At 46.5% G+C, this 20,351-nt stretch overlaps 1 protein-coding gene across 2 annotated transcripts in view; it reads left to right on the top strand.

Moving 5' to 3' along the window:
- The window catches only part of LOC137528965 (complement component C9-like), a 209,585-nt gene that overhangs the window by 13,225 nt on the left and 176,009 nt on the right, over positions 1-20,351 (top strand). Inside the window, exon 1 of one of the 2 annotated variants that reach the window (XM_068250793.1) lies at positions 1,406-1,472. The exons of the other annotated variant lie outside the window; for it this stretch is intronic. Within the exon in view, the coding sequence (XP_068106894.1) occupies positions 1,408-1,472 (65 nt within the window). The 5' untranslated portion in view covers positions 1,406-1,407. Of the gene's footprint in view, positions 1-1,405; positions 1,473-20,351 lie in introns of those variants that run through there. 2 annotated transcript variants of the gene reach the window in all.

Here is a 20,351-nt window from a genome sequence, read left to right as displayed (position 1 = left end):
TTACCATATATATCAGTGGGAACATTAGAGAAAACGCTTACCCTGCTCTCTGTTTCATTCTTCACTGCTCAGTCTGCTTGTTATTAGCCCTGATAAAATTCCAGACTGAGCAATCAGTTTGGCTTTGCTCAGGAATCATTACAGCTGAGTCTGTCTTATCTGATTTTTCTTTTCAAGCCCAAGCCTGCCCGCTTCTGGCTCTGCTATAATGACTCAGCTATAATAATTTCTGAGCAAAGCCAGACTGAATGCTCAGTCTGGGATTTTATCAGGGCTGATAACAAGCAGGCTGAGTAGTGAAGAATGAAACAGAGAGCAGGATAGGTGTTTTCTCTAATGTTCCCACTGATATATATGGTAAAATACATGAGGGTGCTTTGTCTCTAGTTCACTTTAAGGCTAGGTGGACACATGGCAGAAGCGCTAGCGTTGTGGAAAGCAGTGCATTTTTGCGACTAATGGACGTCTATGGGCCGCAGGAAAAACGTATATAAAAACCGCATATGGGTTGTATATGTGTGCGATTTAAAAAATGCTGGCTTTGTTGCATAATACGCAAAAACGCATCAAAAATACACATAATGAAAGTCAATGGGAATGCAATGGTATTCCTTTTTTTATGCGTTTTCCATACGTTTTTACATGCATTTTTCCCCATGAAAATTGTTTTGTGACGTATTTCTGCTTCCTGTTGTCTTCCTAGTCATTTGCATGAATGGAAATATAAAAACACATAAAAAACACACACAAAACGCATATGCGTTTTGTATATGCAAACACATTAAAACACAAGTAAAGTGCTTGAAAAACACAACTGCGGTAAAAAAAAAAAAAAAGCAGACGCACCAAAAACACAGAAAAAATGCAGCAAAACGCACAAAAAATCCACAAAACATAAAATGAAAACATGGCATAAAACGCAGCCTTTCATGTTATGTTATGTATGCACCCAGCCTCATAGGTTTTGGGACCCCTATTCAATAGGGTGCTTGGAGCCACATGTAAAACTCTCACTGGGGCCCCAAGCTCCTTAGTTATGCTACTGACATAGCCATTAATGTCTACGCCGCTGGCAACAAAATCTGCCCCTTTATTAGGAAATTTTTGTTCTACCTTATATCATTGTTTTTCCACTCACCACCATATATTTTTTCTCTAATCTACACTGAAAAGTGTTGGATGAGCATTTCTGGTCACTGCTCCGGTTGGTCCACCCTGCTGCATTTGGTGCCAAGTATTTCACTTCTCCATTTTTGCAAAATTGTGAAAGAGTTGTTCACAAATATTGCTCCGAAAGACAGTCCAACTCTCTGTTTGTTTTCCTGGTAATAAGTGACATTATTTTTTTTATAGAAAGTTAAATAGAGAAGTTTTTGGCTTGTGCCTGGAATCATCCACCTGGACACCATGGGCCGGCTTCTCCCTGTGCTGGGGCTGCTCTCAGTGTTATGTGTGCTACAATGCTCGTCAAGGTGAGCTTCCTCTCACTAAATACAGACCACCCGATGGAGGAAGATGGATCCAGTGATGTCCCCTTCACGGACATTCCACGATCCATCTTCTGGCCGGCGGGTATGCACAGCGTCACAGAACTTCACACGATGAGCGTGAATGGGAAGTCAAGTGGTACTTTGCGCAGAGTCGTCAGAGATCTAGCCGCATCGCATCACTTCCGCCGTCGGCCGCATCACTTCCGCACCTCCCGATGCGGAAGTCAATGGAGGAGATGGGACGTTGCTGCGGGCGGATCCGGCCGTGCGAGAATCTGCAGCATGCTGCAGATTCTCGGATCGATTCGCACCGCTCCGCACAACATGCACGCAGTGGAAACTCTTCCATTGCCGTGCATGTGTTTCAGCACACCTGCGGTGCGATGCGGCTATGTAGCCGCATCGCACCGCTCCTAGTGGAAACAAGCTCTTAACGACGTTCACGTGATCATACACCTGTACCCATGTTGCGAGATTGCGTAAACAATCGCTCATCGCTCAAAGTATTGCCAGTTGTTGGAAAAATTGTTGGGAAAATTGCGTTGTGGGTACAGCCTTTATGCCTGGTACACACCATTTAATTTCCCATTAGATCAATGGGTCAAATCGATAATTTCCAAAAGGTCCAATCTGATTTTCGATCGTATTTCAAATCGGGTTTCGGATCACTTCTGTACAAAATCAATCGAAGACCTGATTAGGTTTGTTGAAAATTATCAATTCGATCTGTCAGGAAAATTGCATGCCTGGTGTGTACCAGGCATTAGGCCTCTTGCACACTGCACGCGATTCAGATTCAGATTCCGCTTTTTAATCTGTTTTTACTTCCGATTCAGATTCAGATTTGCAGTTTGCTCCTTGCACACTGCAAATCTGAATCTGAATCGGAGGTAAAAACTGATTAAAAAGCGGAATCTGAATCTGATTTTCTTGCAGTGTGCAAGAGGCCCTAAATGTACCTGTTTATTTATAGAACAATGGAGTGAATTGCATTGCAAGGAATTGCAAAGGGTTCTTTTTTATTTTGGCTATATTGGCTAATGCTGTATTTTGTTTAGTAACAATTTTACCTGTGAAAATGTCCATTTTGCCACTGACTTTTGTCTAAATTGGATATCATTCACAACTATAGTTGTTTGTAGTGATGATCCTAATCAACTAATTATGATAATGCAACATTCCATGTACATTTTCACAATTACGCCCATACATAATTACGATTTGTAAATTCAAGTGATTTCGTATACACATTTGTAATTTTGTGCAAATTTTTGCTAATTTTGTGCCAACTTTAGCAGTGAATAACGAAATTGCAAGGAAAAATGGTTTTTAACCCCCCCCAAAAAATGACAGTTTAAAAACCATGTTTCTTTTGCTTTTTTAAAATCGATTTTTCAAAAACTCAAGGACTTTTTGAAAAAAGTTTTTGATTTGTTCCAACTATTCTCTTAAAACATACTTAGCCATTTTGGTGATGATAGCATGTATGGGGCTTTGTTATTAACCGCCAAAGTTGGCATGAAATTACGCAAAATTTCGGGAAATTACGCAAAATTATGGATGGATTATGTTTACATGCGAAATTTATTACAAATTTTTCCCAAAATTTTGCATTAAAAATTTGCATCGTAATTGCAAATTACATTGCGAAATTACGCCTATGCGAAATTTGTGCTCATCACTATTGTTTAGGTCAGATACAAATAATATATGTTTTCTGTGGCAGGAGAAGTGAAGCATCGGCACTACAGTATTCGCGCTGCGTTTAGAAGGATATGGCATATGACACACACCTCTTCATCCACACTTTTGGTATTGATAGCGTGCTGTGATTAATTAGAAGTTGCAATGTAGTAAAAGAGAGGAGAGGGAGACAATTGGCACTGCTTCTGTTACTATTTAATCCAAAGTGCGGTGGAACACATGTAAAAAATCCAAGACAGTGTATCTTCAAACTGTAGCATCAAAAATATTCAATCAACATTGACATGCATGAACATACCATTGTCTGAGGTGGTGTGGTGGCGGTGGGTGCTTGGCACAGATAGCCTTATGGCCGTTTCACGCAAAATATGCACTTCTACGGAGGCTGCCACCGCACTTTGGATTAAATAGTAACAGAAGCAGTGCCGATTGTCTCCATCTCCTCTCCTTTACTACATTAAAAATAATATATACTGCACATACAGCTGAAACCCGAAAAAAATTAGAATATCGTGCAAAACACATTTATGTCAGTAATTCAACTAAAAAGATGAAACTTATATATAAATAGACTCACTACATGCAAAGTGAGATATTTCAAGCCTTTATTTGTTATAATTTTGATGATTATGGTTTAAGGTGGCCACATAACAAACAATTTAAATATCTGTACAATTCAAGAATTGAAACCAATTTTCTTGACTGATTGTAACGTTTCAAAAATCTGACCAATGTACCACACACATGTTCAATTTTACCCTGATTATGATAAAAATGATTGGAAACTGAGAAAATTGCTAGGGTGTGTATATTAATAAATTGACAATCTACCACACACCATTCAATTTTCATAAAAATTTATCAAAAAAATCCATCACTCCTCATCAACTTTTATAGAATAAAAATGGGAAATCCGATCGGATTTCTTACTCGAATGAAAAAAAAAGCTTTTGATTTTTTGGGAAATGCAATCTTGTTTATCAAATTGCTGTAAAATTGGATCATTTTATACAATACAATAACATTTCTATAGCGCTTTTCTCCAATAGGACTCAAAGCGCTTAGGCTCTCTCAGATTCAGTAATTCGTAGTAGGAGGAAGTATTCACACAACAGAAGTTATATTTCTGCAAATAAAACCCACCTGAACAGGTGGGTTTTCAGTCTAGATTTAAACACCTCTAGAGATGGAGCTGTTGAGGTAAGGAGTTCCAAAACGTAGGGGCAGCATGACAGAAGGCTCTGGGACCAACAGTTTCCAAGTGGACTCTGGGTATGACTAAATTATTAGAACCTGTGGATCTGAGAATGCGGGGATTGCTACGCAGCTGCAACATTTCTTTCATGTATCCAGGGCCCAGATTATTCAGTGATTTAAATGTCAGTAGGCCGATCTTGAATAGAACCCTCCATTCTATAGGTAGTGTATCAGAAGAGATTGAACAACCGGCACCAGATGCTTAGACCGGCAGGTCGGGAGCCTTGGGTGCAACACCAATGTGCCTCCAGACGAAGGTAGACCAAAGTGCACAAGAGAAAACAAAGGTTCCGGGCACCAATGGTTTGCAGTCACCCTTTAATCAGTTCCCGACACCTTCCAAACATATACATCAATCTTAGCCTTACAGCCGTTTCGCAGGATAACCTGCTTCTTCAGAGGCAAGATAGTTACGATAAGTAACTATCTTGCCTCTGAAGAAGCAGGTTATCCTGCGAAACGGCTGTAAGGCCTAAGATTGATGTATATGTTTGGAAGGTGTCGGGAACTGTAACTATCTTGCCTCTGAAGAAGCAGGTTATCCTGCGAAACGGCTGTAAGGCCTAAGATTGATGTATATGTTTGGAAGGTGTCGGGAACTGATTAAAGGGTGACTGCAAACCATTGGTGCCCGAAACCTTTGTTTTCTCTTGTGCACATTCTATAGGTAGCCAGTGAAGGGAGTGCAGGACTGGCGATATGTGGCAGTGACGGGGATGGTTGGTTAGCAGTCTGGCAGCAGTGTTCTGTATCAGCTGTAGGCGGTACAAGTACTTTTTTGGAAGGCCAGTGTAGAGAGCATTGCAGTAGTCCAGTCGGGAGGAGGTAATGAAGGCATTAAAGTTGGTAGATCTTCTGGGGGGATGAGGTGCTTGATTTTTGAGATGTTCTTAAGGTGAAAATAGGATGATTTCACCACAGCAGAGATGTGAGTTCTGAAGTTTAAATCCTCATCAATTAGAACTCCCAGGCTACGCACATGATTAGAGCTGCGTAGATCCGTGCCTCCTATTCCCAGTGTAAAGACTGCAAGTTAAGTTGTTTTGTTGTCATGCGCTGCCCTCCGATCAGAAGGACTTCAGTTTTGTCTGCATTTAGTTTCAGCCAGTTGTCATTCATCCATTGCTGTAGTTCACGTAAGCAGGCGTTTATAGTTGGAGTTGGGTCTGTCACACCAGGCTTGAAGGAAAGATATAGCTGGGTGTCGTCCGCATAGCAGTGGTATGTCAGGCCATGTTTTTGGATTAGTTTTCCAAGCGGTAACATGTAAATCGTGAAAAGCAGGGGAGAGAGGATTGAGCCCTGGGGCACCCCATACTTAAAGAGACACTGAAGCGAGAATTATTCTCGCTTCAGAGCTCATAGTTAGCAGTGGCACGTGTGCCCCTGCTAAAACGCCGCTATCCCGCGGCTAAACGATGGGCCCCTTCACCCCCAACCCCCCCCCACCCCCCGCAAAATCAACGAACAAATTGGTCGTAGATTTTGCTGCTCCTAGAGGCAGGGCTAACGGCTGCAGCCCTGCCTCCAGTCGCATCTATCAGCGGCGCATCGCCGCCTCTCCCCCGCCCCTCTCAGTAAAGGAAGACTGAGAGGGGCGGGGGAGAGGCGGAGATATCCGCTGACAGACGCGCGTGGGGCACGTGGGGCAGGGCTGCGGCGGTTAGCCCTGCCTCAATCAGGAAGAGATCCCCGGCTGCACGGAGGGGATTTCGAGGGGTAAGGGACCCCCGTTTAGCCGTGGGATAGCGGCGATTTAGCAGGGGCACACATGCCCCTGCTAACTATGAGCTCTGAAGCGAGATTTATTCTCGCTTCAGAGTCTCTTTAAGTGGTATAGGGGTGGACAGGATCGGCCCCATAGACACTTTTTGGGTTCTGCCACTCAAGAAGGATTTGAACCACTGAAGAACTATGCCATCAATGCCACAGTATTCCTGTATCCTGTTTATCAAGATGTCATGGTCAACTGTGTCAAAGGCTGCAGAAAGGTCTAGCAGTATGAGGATGGAATACTCTCCTGTCTCTTGCCATGAGCAGGTGGTTGCATATTTGGATGAGGGCAGTTTCAGTGCTGTGGTGTTTCCTGAAGCCAGACTGGAATGGGTCATAGCTGTTGTTTTGTAGGATTTTGGATTCTAGCTGGAGATATACAGCTTTTTCTATTAGCTTACCCAGAAAGGGAAGGTTAGAGACAGGTCTGTAGCTGGTAATTGCATCAGGGTCCAGGGAGGGTTTTTTGAGGAGAGGCCTGATGATTGCTTCCTTCAGTAAAGCAGGAAATATCCCTGATTGTAAGGAACAGTTAACAATTTTGAGGAATACCGGTACAAACAGGTTGGGGCAGTTCAACATGAACTGTGCTGGGCCAGGATCCAGGTCACAGGTAGTTAGGCGGAGGTGAAGGAGGATGCTCGATGTGACTTCTTCATCGATTTCCTTAAAGTTTGACCAAGGTGTTATGTTGTCTCTGCTAACGGTCTTCGGCGCTATATTAGGCTCAGATGTTGTAAGTTGGATGACGGACCTTATAGCGGAGACTTTGTCTGTGAAGTAATGGGCAAATTGATCACAGAGGTCCTTTGAAGACTCGATATTAAGTTCTTGACATGCCGGGTTGCAGAGTTTTTCCACTGTGCGGAACAGTTGGGCTGGTTTGTTAACTGCATTTGTAATCTCTTGTGATAGAAAGGATGATTTTTTTCCCTTGATTACCTTTTGGTAATTCTTCAGGTGGAGGATTAAGGCATGTTTGTCTTCTGGGGACTGAAATTTGAGCCACAGTCTTTCAAGTCATCGGCCTTGTCTTTTCAGCTCTTTAATAGAGTTATCAAACCACTGTGCATGATGGTGTGGAGTAAGATATTTGGTGCACAGAGGAGCAATGGTCTCAAAGGTGGAGGACACACATTTGTTGTATTTAAATACCAGAGTATCAGGGTCCAAGCTGGAGTCAGTCAATTCATCAAAGCTAAGGTTATCTCGGATATGTTGTGGTGTTAGCCCTTTTAAGCGGCGATATTCAGTGATGCTCATCCGAGCTAGGATATCCGAGATACTCGGATATCCTAGCTCTTTTTTTACTATTCGAGCTCGAATACCGAGCTCGAATAGTATTAGCTATCCGGACTGTGCTATCCGAGCGCATTCGGATAGCAATCAGCTATCCGGAGATATCCGAGCTATCCGAGCTCGAACACGGAGCTCGGATAGCGTCATCAGCGGGTGACGTCACCTCGAGTCCTCACAAGCGAATCAGAGGGCTCCCAGCCCTCTGACTGCAGCCAATCACAGAGGGGGAGCCTGGCCAAGCCCCCCTCTATAAATAGCGGGTGCCATGTTGCCTCACTCGTCCTGCTTGTGACTTACTGACTGACTGTACTGAGAGATTGCTCCAGTGCTTTTTGTCTGTGCAAGTAGTGCATTTATTGTTCAATACACCAAGCGTTTTTACACTCCAACACTTGATATTCACCTGTATTGCTTTGTATTGTAGATAGATTGTATTTTAGGCAGTTTAGTTTGTGTGATTAGGGACTAGGGAGGGAGACTGCCACTGGTGCTGCTGCAGCAGCTAGGCCCTGTTTCTAGGCAAGGCAGCCTGCCCTGCTCTGTGCTCTAGTCTCTAGTTACCTGTGCTCTCACCTGTCCTACTCTACTGTACTACTTCTGTGTTAGATAGATTATTGTACTATTTTGTAGTTAGCAAGGCCCAGCTTTACTGCTATACCTGTCCTATATCTGCTCTCTGTAATCTAGTCACATCTGTTCTATTGTTTAGCTAGATTCTTCTATTGTTTAGTTAGTACTGTAATGTACTCTAGTCTGTGTATAGGGACCGTCCGTCACCGCGTTACCTAGGGTCTTTGTGTGCGCAGTGCACGTCTGCGCTGTCCGCATCCTCTCATTAGTGCTACACCCGTCCTATTGTTTATATTACTTGTATTGTGTATTGCTGAATTGTACTGTACTGTAGTCTGTGTATAGGGACACCGTCAGTCAGCGTCAGCTAGGGTCTTTGTGTGCGCACTGTGCACTCTCTCGTTAGCGCTACACCGATCTCTGCTGTAGAGTACACCTATCTGTCACCTCACACACCCACCACCACCAGTCCCACCCCATTAAAGTACCTCACTTGTCCCACCCGCCTTTACATACATAACTTTTTTTTTTTATTTGTATAATATTAAAAATATACGATGTCTGGCACTGGCAGCCGCGGTTTGGGCAGGGGCAGCAAGGGCAGCAAGGGCATCGGCAAGAGAGGAGGTCGTGGCAGCCGCGCCACCACCACCACCATGCGCAGTTCTGCGTCTGCACCAGTGGCTATTCCGCCACTAGCCACTGGCCGTGGACACCTTGGCCGCCCAACAGCTGGGAGTCACGCTGCAGAGACACTGCAGCAGCGTGTGGTGCAGATGTTCCTCCCACCACCAGGTCGTAGCTGTCCTATTAAGGAGAAGGACGCAGATTATGTGGTGAAACTGATGGTGGATGAGCAGGCCACCATTAGCTCTGGAACCGAGTCCTCCAACCCCGCCACCACTCCTGTTCGCAAGAGCAGCAGCAGCCGCCCAGCACTGCCTGGGAAGGAGGAGGAGGAGTGCAGTTCGCCAGCCCCAGCGGGCAACACCAGCACCCTGTCACTCAGCACCTCCTTATCCCCAAGCACAGCGAGGGTATGGAGTGCTGTTGCGGCAGAATTGGAGGAGGAAGAAATGCTGATGGGCACTTTGGGGGATGATGCTTTGGACAGTCAGACAGTGGTGAGTGTCCATCAGCCCATGCATGCAGAAGGGGAGTTTGTGAGGTCATCCCAGCAGGACATGTTTGCGGAGGGGGAGGATGATGATGACAGGGTGAAGGATAGAGACTGGGTGGCAGATCCTGGGGATGTCATCAGCTCTGAGGAGGAGGATGCGTCTGCGGGCCTTGCTAGAAGGATCAGCATCGCAGAGATAGGCAGGATCAGAAGTGGGCGTGGTATGCAGGCCACACAGCGTGCTGATCTGGAGAGTTCTGCCAGTGCCACCAGCCGCACCAAGAAACACCCCCCCCCCCCAACCACTACAGGGAGACCAGCGGCAGCAGCACCTTCGAACCGAAGGGGAAACTTCACCTCCCCAATTTGGAATTTTTTCAGCCTGCCATATGTGGATTGCAAGTATGCCACCTGCAACCAGTGCCGCCAGCAGCTCAGCAGAGGGAAGGACCCCTCTGCGTACGGCACCACCTCTCTGGTGACCCATCTGACAGGGAAACACTTTCATGAGCATGAGGAGTTCATGAAGTTGAAGGAAGCTGGCAGTGGCAGACCCGCCACCACTGCGTAGCCGTCGGCAGCAGCCACCTGCCCTCCTCCACCTCCTCCAGCAGCGGCAGCAGGAGTGCGTCAGAAACGCACTGCTCCTCCTCCCTCTGCAACTCCTGCCGCTGACACTGAGGCCTGTTCTGGCAGCCAGTCCTCAGTGCCCTCCTCTGCTCCCTCCAGTGATTCCCGTGCCAGCAAAAGGCGTCGCCAGACCCTGCTCAGCAACACCTTCCAGGGGGTGGTCAGGGCTCTGCCTCCCAGCAGCCGTCGCGTGCGTCAGCTGAACGGCTTGCTGGCACGGGCCATGTGCTCCCAACTCCTGCCTTATTCCCATGTGCAGGAGGGTAGCGACATGCGTGCGCTCCTGATGTGTGCAGCCCCCGATTGGCCAATCCCCAGCCGACATTTTTTTGCACGCACGGCCATCCCTGCACTTCACTGCTCTGTGATGGCCAATGTCGGGAGAGGGCTGGATCAGGCGGTGGGTCAACGGGTCCACGTCACCATGGACTCGTGGAGCAGCCGGTTTGGGAGAGGCCGCTTTCTGTCCTTCACCACACATTGGGTCAGCTTGGTGGAAGGGGGTGAGGAGGGGGAAGCAGCATCGGGCACTGTCAGAGCAGCAGCAGCAGCAGCAACAACGCAGTGGGTGGTGCCACCATGCAGGGTCAGCGGAATTGCAGCAGGTTCCTCTGATCCGCTTCCATCCTCCGGCACACCAGTCCAAACCCCCCGCCTCAGCAGCAGCGTGAAGCCCCGCCGCTGCCAAGCGCTGCTGGAATTGGTCAGCCTGGGGATGACCAAACTGACGGCGAACCATGTCCTGACCAAACTCCGAGAGCAGGAGAGGAATTGGCTGACCCCCAGAGGCCTCAGAGTCGGAGAGGTGGTGTCCGACAATGGGGCAAACCTGGTTGCTGCAATCAGCAGGGGAGACCTGACCCACATCCCCTCCCTGGCGCACGTCCTGAACCTGGTAGTCCAAAAGTTCCTGCGGACCTACCAGGGGATGGACCGACTCCTTGAGGTGGCAAGGAAGGTTGTGAGTCATTTCCTGCACTCGGCTGCAGCCGTAGCGAGCCTGCAGCCGTAGCAGCCGTAGCGAGCCTGGAAGAGGTGCAGAAGGAGCTGCACCTGCCACAGCACCGGCTCATGATCGATGTTCCAACTCGCTGGAACTCCACCCTGGCGATGTTGGAGCGTCTGGTTGAACAGAGGCAGGCTGTCAGCCAGTACGTTGCACGAGCAACAGTTGCCGCCATCACTGCAACTGGGCGTGCCGCCACCAACCTCCCGTCCATCATCTCCACGGAGGACTGGGGGCACATGCAGCAGGTGTGCTCAGTGCTGGCACCCTTCTTGCAGGCCACCAACATGGTAAGCAGGGACCATGCAATGGTGTGCGAGTGGGTCCCCATGGTGTGTGTGCTGGATAGGGCCCTGTATGCACTGCTGGAAGAGGGAGCGGCAGCCTTGGACCAGCAGGAGCTGCAGGCAGCTTTACAGGCCACCTCTGAGGAGGAGGGCTTGGAGTTGGTGGAGGTCCCTGACCTTGCTGCTGATGAGGGGGAGCAGCAGAGCGCAGCTGGAGTGGTGCGGGGGTGGAGACAGGATGAGGTGGAGGAGGCAGAGGGTGAGGAGGACAGCACTGTTGGCTCTGGGGCTGCCGATGATGTGCCAGCAGACGTGGCCAAACTCTTCCCAATGGCAGCGCACATGCTGAGGTGCCTGCGCAAGGACCCAAGGGTCATCCAGATGAAGCAGAGGGAGGACATCTGGATCTGCATGATGCTGGACCCACGTCTGAAGGGGAAGCTCAGCCAGTTTCTGCCTGCAGGAGGAGACCGTGCGCAACAAATGAGGGATTTGCAGCTGTCCCTTGTTGAGCGCTTGGAGGAAGCCTTCCCCCAGCCATCCACCCCCACTGTCCAGCCAGCACAGAGGCAGCAGCAGGTGCCTGCATCCACCAGCAGCAAGCGCACGCACACCACAGACCTGCTGTCTCTGACCAACGAGCTCTACATGAGTGTAGAGCTGCCAGGGACTAGAGAGGAGGTGCCTGCAGCAGCATCCTTCTCCAGTCACAGACAGCGCTTGACCCGCATGGTGGCTGACTACATGGGGTCCTTCAGCGGGCTTGACAGCGTTGCCCCTGTTGATCCCATGGAGTATTGGGTCAAGCACCTGCCGATCTGGAGCGAGCTTGCGCAGTACACCCTGGAAGTGCTCTCCTGCCCCCCTTCCAATGCACTGTCAGAGCGTTGCTTCAGTGCAGCCGGTGGAGTCGTCACTGAGAAGCGATCTCGTCTGTCTCACAAATCTGTGGACAGACTGACGTTTCTCAAAATGAACCAGGCTTGAGTGGAAGGCGAATTCCTGGCCCCTGTTGTCGGCGAGAGGGGGACATGAAGTGGCACACACACATTACACCTGCTGCTGCTGCTGTATTTCTTCCTGCTGTCTGTGTCTCCACTGCCAGGGAACACATTAAAAGGTGCTGCTGCCCATGCGCCACCAGCTATTTACGCTCAAAAATAGCTGCATTATTTTGAAATAAAAAATTAAATTATTTTAGAGGTGTCCGGGTTGAAAACTGTGCTGTCCCAATTGTGTATTGGACACAATGTGGGCTTCACGACCGCTGTCTGGAACCTCATGGTGTTTATTTACGGCCCTGGAACCACCGCTAGGACCCAGGGCCTATTATGTCTCGCTGCCTGCCCTCCTGCCTGCTGCCTGCTGCCAGTCTGCCACACACTCAACCTCCTCACGCTGCCTGCACACACACATTACACCTGCTGCTGCTGCTGTATTTCTTCCTGCTGTCTGTGTCTCCACTGCCAGGGAACACATTAAAAGGTGCTGCTGCCCATGCGCCAGCAGCTATTTACGCTCAACCTCATGATGTTCATTTACGGCCCTGGTACCACCGCTAGAAATCAGGGCCTATTATGTCAGTCACATCACGCTGCCTGACACACACACTCCTCCTCCTGTAGCTGCATTGAGCTTCTGCTGTCTGTGTGCTGCTACCACTGCCAGGGAGAACAGAAGAAGAACTATTTTCTGCTGCCACCCACTCTCCTACCAGCTATTACCACACTACAATAGCTGCAACTACTTCCTCCTCCTGCTGATGTCTATGTTAGAAGAGGAAGAAGAAGAAGAAGAAGATATAGAAGGAGAAGAAGAAGAAGAAGAAGAAGAAGAAGAAGAAGATATAGAAGAAGAAGACGAAGAAGAAGAAGATGTAGAAGAAGAAGAAGAAGAAGATATAGAAGAAGAAGACGAAGAAGAAGAAGATGTAGAAGAAGAAGAAGAAGTTATAGAAGAAGAAGAAGAAGATATAGAAGAAGAAGAAGAAGAAGAAGATATAGAAGAAGAAGACGAAGAAGAAGAAGATATAGAAGAAGAAGAAGAAGATATAGAAGAAGAAGAAGATATAGAAGAAGAAGAAGATATACAAGAAGAAGAAAAATAAGAAGATATAGAAGAAGAAGAAGAAGAAGAAGAAGATATAGAAGAAGAAGATGAAGACGATGTAAATGAAGACTTCCAACTTACAACCATTTTGGACACACCTTCTCATGCAAACCCTTTTCATGAAGTTAATTTACTATTTTTGATACTTTTTTATAACTACTACATCACCACATAATCACTTGATGTTTTTGGCCGCATAGGGGTGCTATTTTGGCTGGGAAAGCGTAGAAACGGCCGCCTTCCCAGCCTGACGGGTCCTGACGGCGAAACTGGAAGTGGCCGCCGGCGGGACCCGGAGCATCAGAGCGACTCATCGTGGGCACCGATCAGCTGCAGGGTGCTGAGGTAAGCCCCAGGTCAGTAAAACTCAATTTATTTTTTTCACTTAAGGTTCACTTTAACAAGCGCTAGGTTAACAACACTCTATTTGTACTTGTTGCTAAGGCATACATTAAAGTGGTCTGAAACTCTGACATACCATTCAATAAAAATGTGTTTTCTTACTTTTTATTACTCATACAGCTATTGTGCACAATTTATATTGTCTGTCTACAAATTACAAGGTTCCAAAGTGTAGTTTATCTTGCCCTGAAAGCTGCTATTGCATTTTATTCTTTTTCTATTATAACTGTTTTTTATTATATATTTAAATCTTCTAATGAGCTGTTCTGAACACTGTGTGTGCCTGAAGCAGAGACATCTTCTCAGAGAGTGTTTTTTACTTGTTACACTCAAATGTATCAACATTGGAATATAAACAAAGGTACTGTTATCTCCAGTCTGGATGCAGATTTGAAGCTGAATAGCAGGACAAAGTGCTTTGTTTAACCAGTTCAGTGATGTTCTGCTACAATTTTTTTCTGAGATAGTAGCTTTAAAGCTGTAAGGAGTCTTTTAGAGCAAAGTAGAAATGCTGACTTTCAGACCACTTTAAAATGACACTGAAGCAAAAAAAAAAAACCAAAAAACTTATGATGTAATGAATTGTGTGTGTAGTACAGATGAATACCGGTAGAACATTACTAGCAAAGAAAACACTCTCATATCTTTTTATTTTCAGTTAAAGAGCTTTATTTTTTATTATTTTTATTTTTTTTTATAACATTGCATCATTCTCTAATATTTACAGTTTATAAACTACACTCTGTATTTTAAAATATGAAACAGAGCAGAGCTAATGACCCTTTCTTTCAGTAAAACCTTAAAGCTAATGTTACCCGTCCTAAAAAAAAAAAAAAGTCAGATACTCACCTAAGGAGATGGAAGGCTCTGAGTCCTAATGAGCCTTCCCTCTCCTCTCCCGGTGCCCTCGGGATCCTCCGTTCAAATCCCCAGCCACGGGGGACTTCGGAAGTCTTCGGGAGCCGAGTCCTCCCGAAGACAGGCGGCTCCATACTGCGCACGCGCGAGTGCGTCATAGAGGGCGCTCGAGCATGCGCAGTATGGAGCGTCCCGTCTTCGGGAGCCTGAGTGCTCCCGAAGACCTCCGAAAGCTCCCTTTGGCGGCGGAAGTGGCAGTATTTGACCGAACTGGTTGAATACTGGTACGGGGATCCTGCGCGGGATCGGGCACCGGGGAGGAGAGGGAAGTCTCATTAGGACCGAGCCTTCCCTCTCTTTAGGTGAGTATCTGACTAATGCATGTAGCTAAAACTGAAGCTACTGTCTTGGCCGCTTCTCTCATGAAGCAAGGTGAAACATTTGCACCAGGCGCAGAGATTTCAGATGCGCCATATTTGTACTGTGTGTACCTTCCTGCGGAAGAATGGCGTGGCTGAGGGTGAGCAGTGTGTTTGTCACACACTCACAGCCAACCAGTGTGCTATTGTGTTGAGCTGCTGTATGTCATGTGAGAACATTAAATGAAGCAGAGTAAATTAGTGGGTGCCGTGCGATTATTCCAAATCGGGGTGGAGGTTCATCCTCACAAGTTTTCCTCAGGCAGAAAAAAGTCTGGCACTGGCTCTGGCCACTGTGATGTGTGGTGTGAAGGTTACCGCTCTTCCTGATAAATCCGGTTATGAGCCACAACCAGGGATGCTCATCACGACCTCGGAATTAGGGGTAACCCAAATAATTAATTTGAGCAATCATGGGCTTGAAATCGGAATCCGCGATCAGCCGCGATCACGGATTGAGGTTTCAAATGCATCCGCAATTTCATCCGCATTCGACCCGTAATCACGGCTTACATCCGTATTCACGAGTCGGTTACCCCATGTCATTTTTTTTTTTATTTCACACACTGCACAGAGAAAAAAACAAAACATTATTATATACATGTTGCTACATTAACAGTCATTTTACCGCATTTAAATAGCACCTTTTTCCTCTAACTTTAACATTGATTTTCTCAAAAACAATAAGGTCTTTTTGAAATGTTCTCTTGTTCCCACTGTTCTTCTTAACATACCCTGTAATTGTTCAAAAAGGCCTTGTAGTTTTTGAGAAAATTGATTATAAAAATACAAAGAAAAATGGTTTTTAAAGAGAGTCTAAAGCCAAATTAAAAATGGTTTTTTACCTTTTATTCAGCAGGGGCAAACATGCTATCCCGCAGCATAACGAGGGGTCTTTACTAGAGATGTGGCGAACATCTCTGAATCCCTGGGGGGTTTACTACTTCCGGGTCGCTCTGACCCGGAGTAGTACGCCTACGCTGCCCGGCGGAGCGCGTCCTAGACCGCGCTCCTGTTGCCGGGCACTTTCTGCGCATGCGCGTGACGATGACGTCACGCTCATGTGCAGAGAGTGCCCGGTAACAGGAGCGCGATCTAGGACGCGCTTCGCCGGGCAGCGCAGGCGTACTACTTCGGGTCAGAGCGACCCGGAAGTAGTAAACCCCCCAGAGATGTTCGCCCGGTGAACCGTTCGCGACATCTCTAGTCTTTACCCCCAAATCCCCCCTGCTACCTCCGGGGAGCGCTTCCGTGTGAGGCAGGGCTATGAGCTGCAGCCCTGCCTCACGCGTGTCTGTCAGCAGCGGATCTCCGCCTCTCCCTCGCCCCTCTCAGTCTTCCTTCGCTAAGAGGGGCGGGGGTGAGGCGGAGATCCGCCACTGACAGACGCGTGTGAGGCAGGGCTGCAGCTCATAGCCCTGCCTCACACAGAAGCGCACGGGGCAGCAAAATTCACGACCAAGTTGGTCGTGGATTTTGCAGGGGGGATTTGGGGGGTAAACTCCCCTCGTTATGCCGCGGCACACATGCCCCTGCTGAATATAAGCTTAAAAGCAATTTTTAATCTGGCTTCAGACTCTCTTTAAACGCAGAAAAATGACAGTTTAAAAACCATTTCTTTTTGTATTTTTAAAATCGATTTTCTCAAAAATTACAAGGGGCTTGATTCACAAAGCGGTGCTAACCTACTTAGCACGTCTAAAGTCTTTAGACGCGCTAACCAGGGTGCTAAGTAGGTTAGCACCGGATTTTTCAATCAGATCGTGCGCTAACTTTGTGTGCGCAAAGTTTTACGCGCGCAAAGTTTTACGCGCGCTAAGTCCCATAGGCTTTAATGGGCACTTTGCGCGGAGCGCCCTGCGCTCTGTGCAGTACACGCGTAAAGTTTTACGCGCATAAAGTTTTGCACGCGTAAAGTTTTATGCGCGAAAAGCTTGTTTAGACGTGCTAAGTGGGTTGTCACAGGCGTGCTAACAGTTAGCACCGCTTTGTGAATCAAGCCCAAGGTCTTTTTGAACAATTCAAAACTAATATATGTAGCAATTGTGTTAGCAAGAGCACGTACGGGGGGTTTGCTATTCACCACCAAAGTCGATACGAAATTACGCGTAAATTACATGCAAATTCATACGTAATTACGAATGTTAACAATTACCTACATAATTAAATTACATTATTCCCCCGAAATTTTGCATTATGATTACGATGCGAAATTGCGTATTACGATGCTTAACTCTTTGACATTCCTGGACGTGAAATTCACGTCCAGGAAGCCATGTGAGCTCCTGCGTGTTCCCGCGGCCGATCGCGCTCCCGGCCCGCGGTTTGTTAGCCAGCGAATCAGTGAATCGGGCAACGGTGCCCGATCACTGATTCCTCTCCCCCGCAGAAAAAGCGACAGCTTCTCTCGGAAGCCTAGCTTTTTCTGCTTCCTATTTCCCCTACGTCGCTCTAAGCGTACGTGTTACGCTTATGGCCCGTACTCACGGGCTGCAGAAGTGGCCTGTCGCCAGCACACGTGAGCGTGTGGGCGACAGGCCGGCGACAGCTCCTCGCCAGGTCCCTCCGCGTACACACGCGGAAGAGGGACCAGCGGCGAGACGGAAGCTGTCGCCGACGTTCCTCCTCCCCCTGCCGGAAGCTCCATTTACCACAATGGAGGTTGCTGTCGCTAGTCCGCGTACTCACGCGGACTAGCGACAGTTGCGGGGGAGGTGCGGCGGCGACTGTCGCCGTGCGATTGAAACTTTCAATCGCATGGCGACATGAGCGACGGGCGACAGTTCGGGGTGCGCGCGCGTGCGACGGCCCATACTCACGGGCGACCTGTCGCCGCAACACGCGCGCGCCGCGTGTTGAGGCGACAAAAGTCCCTCGTGAGTATGGGCCATTAGAGTGACGTAACTGTAAACAAACTCATGGCTGCCATCTTGTGGCCAAAAAGTAAACTACAGCTAAATGTTAAATAAAAATAAAAATACACATATTTACTAAAAAAAATACAATTTAAATCCCACCCTCCCAAAAATACCCACATAAAATGTTTAATTGAAAAAAAAACAAAAAACCATTACAATTAAAAAAAAAACACAAATATTTACCTAAGGGTCTAAACTTTTTAAATATCTATGTAAAGATGAAATATTTCAATTTTTTTTTTTATTATAAGCTTGTAAATAGTGATGAATGCAAAACGGAAAAAATGCACTTTTATTTCCAAATAAAATATTGTCGCCATACATTATGATAGGGACATAATTTAAACGGTGTAATAACCGGGACAAATGGGCATATACAATACGTGAGTTTTAATTATGGAGGCATGTTTTATTTTAAAACTATAATTGCCGAAAAGTGAGAAATAATGATTTTTTGCCGTTTTTTTCTTATTCTTCCTTTTAAAATGCATTTACAGTAAAGTGGCTCTTAGTAAAATGTACCCCCCAAAGAATACCTAATTGGTGGCGGAAAAAACAAGATATAGATCAGTTCATTGTGATAAGTAGTAATAAAGTTATAGGCTAATGAATGGGAGATGAACATTGCTCGGATGCATAAAGTGAAAAACGACTGAATGCGAACTGGTTAATTATGTATGGGCGTAATTTCTGCTGATCACTATCCATTAGCCCCAGGCGCCCCAATTTAAATTTGTGTGAAATGCCTGTTGTAATTCTGGGCTTCAAACGACCTTGTTGGGTTGTTTTTTATTCATGCATCAGTCATAGGACGGAACAAACTTCCTATAGTACCCTGCCATTCCCAGACAAGCCTGTACGTGTTTTTTGGTGTTAGGATGTGGCCATGCCACAATGGCATCACCCATCATGGCAATCTGACCTCTGTCAGGGCAATCTGACATTTGTTGGTCTTAGCAGTCAGATTGGCAGTGGACAGCTTTCCCAATACTTGTGGCAGATGTTCAAGGTGATTTTTCCAGGTTGAACTGAATACAGCGATGTCATCCAGGTAGGCTACTGCATAACCTTGTGTTCCTTCCAGCGATTCATTCATGAGCCGCTGAAAGGTGGTGGGCACATTCTTCATCACAAAGGGCATTATTAACTCGATGCATGGGATATGTCAGTGATACTATGTGATGAGCGAAAATGCTGATATTGTTTTTGCGTTATTTTCAAGAAAATAAGTACAATATGTTCGAATAATCTAGCGTTTTTTTCGCTTTCATTTTCGCTTGAAAAGTGTTTAGCGTTTTTTTGGGGTTTTTTTGCTTTGATTTTACACTTGCTGCTAGGTCTAATATGGGGAGAGAAGTAATTACTTCCTGCAAAAGTTTTCGTTTTCACGCAAAGCACATTTCGAATATGGCAGTTATTTAAAAAAAAATTGCTATTTGGTTGGAAACAGTGCTGCTCGGATACCCCTTTTCAAAATCCGAATTGAACTCAGATCCGGATACCCAGATATCCGAATGCGAACTTTTTGGTATCCGAGCATAATCGGATATCCGAACCCAATATCCTGGCTATCCGGTCGGATTCGTATAACCGGATAGAAAACTGTCAGTAGCCTGTAAATGGCTTAAATTGCTTCCACCCCCCCCCCAATCCCACCCAACATCTTCACATACCCCCCCCCCCCACCCACCCACACACACACACACTCCTCTCTCTCTCTCTCTCTCTCTCTCTCTCTCTCTCTCTCTCTGAATCCCCAAAAGGGATTTTTGCCATTGAAGGGATTTTTGCTTCTGCTCGGATATCCTAACTAACTATCTGGCCGGATTTTGGATTTTCACATGGAAATCGGAGTATACTCGGATAGTGCTTTTCGGATTTACAAAGATATCCGGAAAGCTATTCAAAGTTCGGATAGTGGAAAAAGTTCAGATTATCTGTGTAGTTCGGATACCCGAATATTGGATGTGCACCACTGGTTGGAAATATGTATCTTGTTTTTTAAATTCGCTATTTGAGCGAAAACGTTAAAAAATGTAACGTATTTTCGACCTCCCAAAAAAAACCTGAAAATGAAAATGGAATTTTCGATGCGAAAATTACTTTAGCAACACTGGTATCGGATAGTCGACTTAGAACTGGTCGTTCTAGTCCCCAAACAGGACATGAGGACAAGACAACACGGTTCTGTGATGACTATCAGAGACTGAATTGCTTTATTGGACTCAACCAACCACGGTATTTGAACTTTTCAGACGTTCTCCTAAATGCTCTTTTCTAAAGGTGGCCACTAACAAGCGAAAAATCGATCGAGTGATCAGATAATTCTGATCCGAGGTGAAATCATTCACTACACCATCAACTAATCAATCTTTGCTTCCTATCTATGACAACCAACAAGAAAATCCAAATTTTTAAAACCAATCCGATCAGAATTTCTGATCGCTCGAACAATTTTTCACTAGAAATTGGATCGTTAGTGACCACCTTTATTCTCTTCAAACAATCT

Source organism: Hyperolius riggenbachi, chromosome 1 (assembly GCF_040937935.1).
Source record: "Hyperolius riggenbachi isolate aHypRig1 chromosome 1, aHypRig1.pri, whole genome shotgun sequence".
In the NCBI taxonomy this organism is placed as follows: Eukaryota; Metazoa; Chordata; class Amphibia; order Anura; family Hyperoliidae; genus Hyperolius; species Hyperolius riggenbachi.
This window is presented reverse-complemented; position numbering and strand designations above follow the sequence as displayed.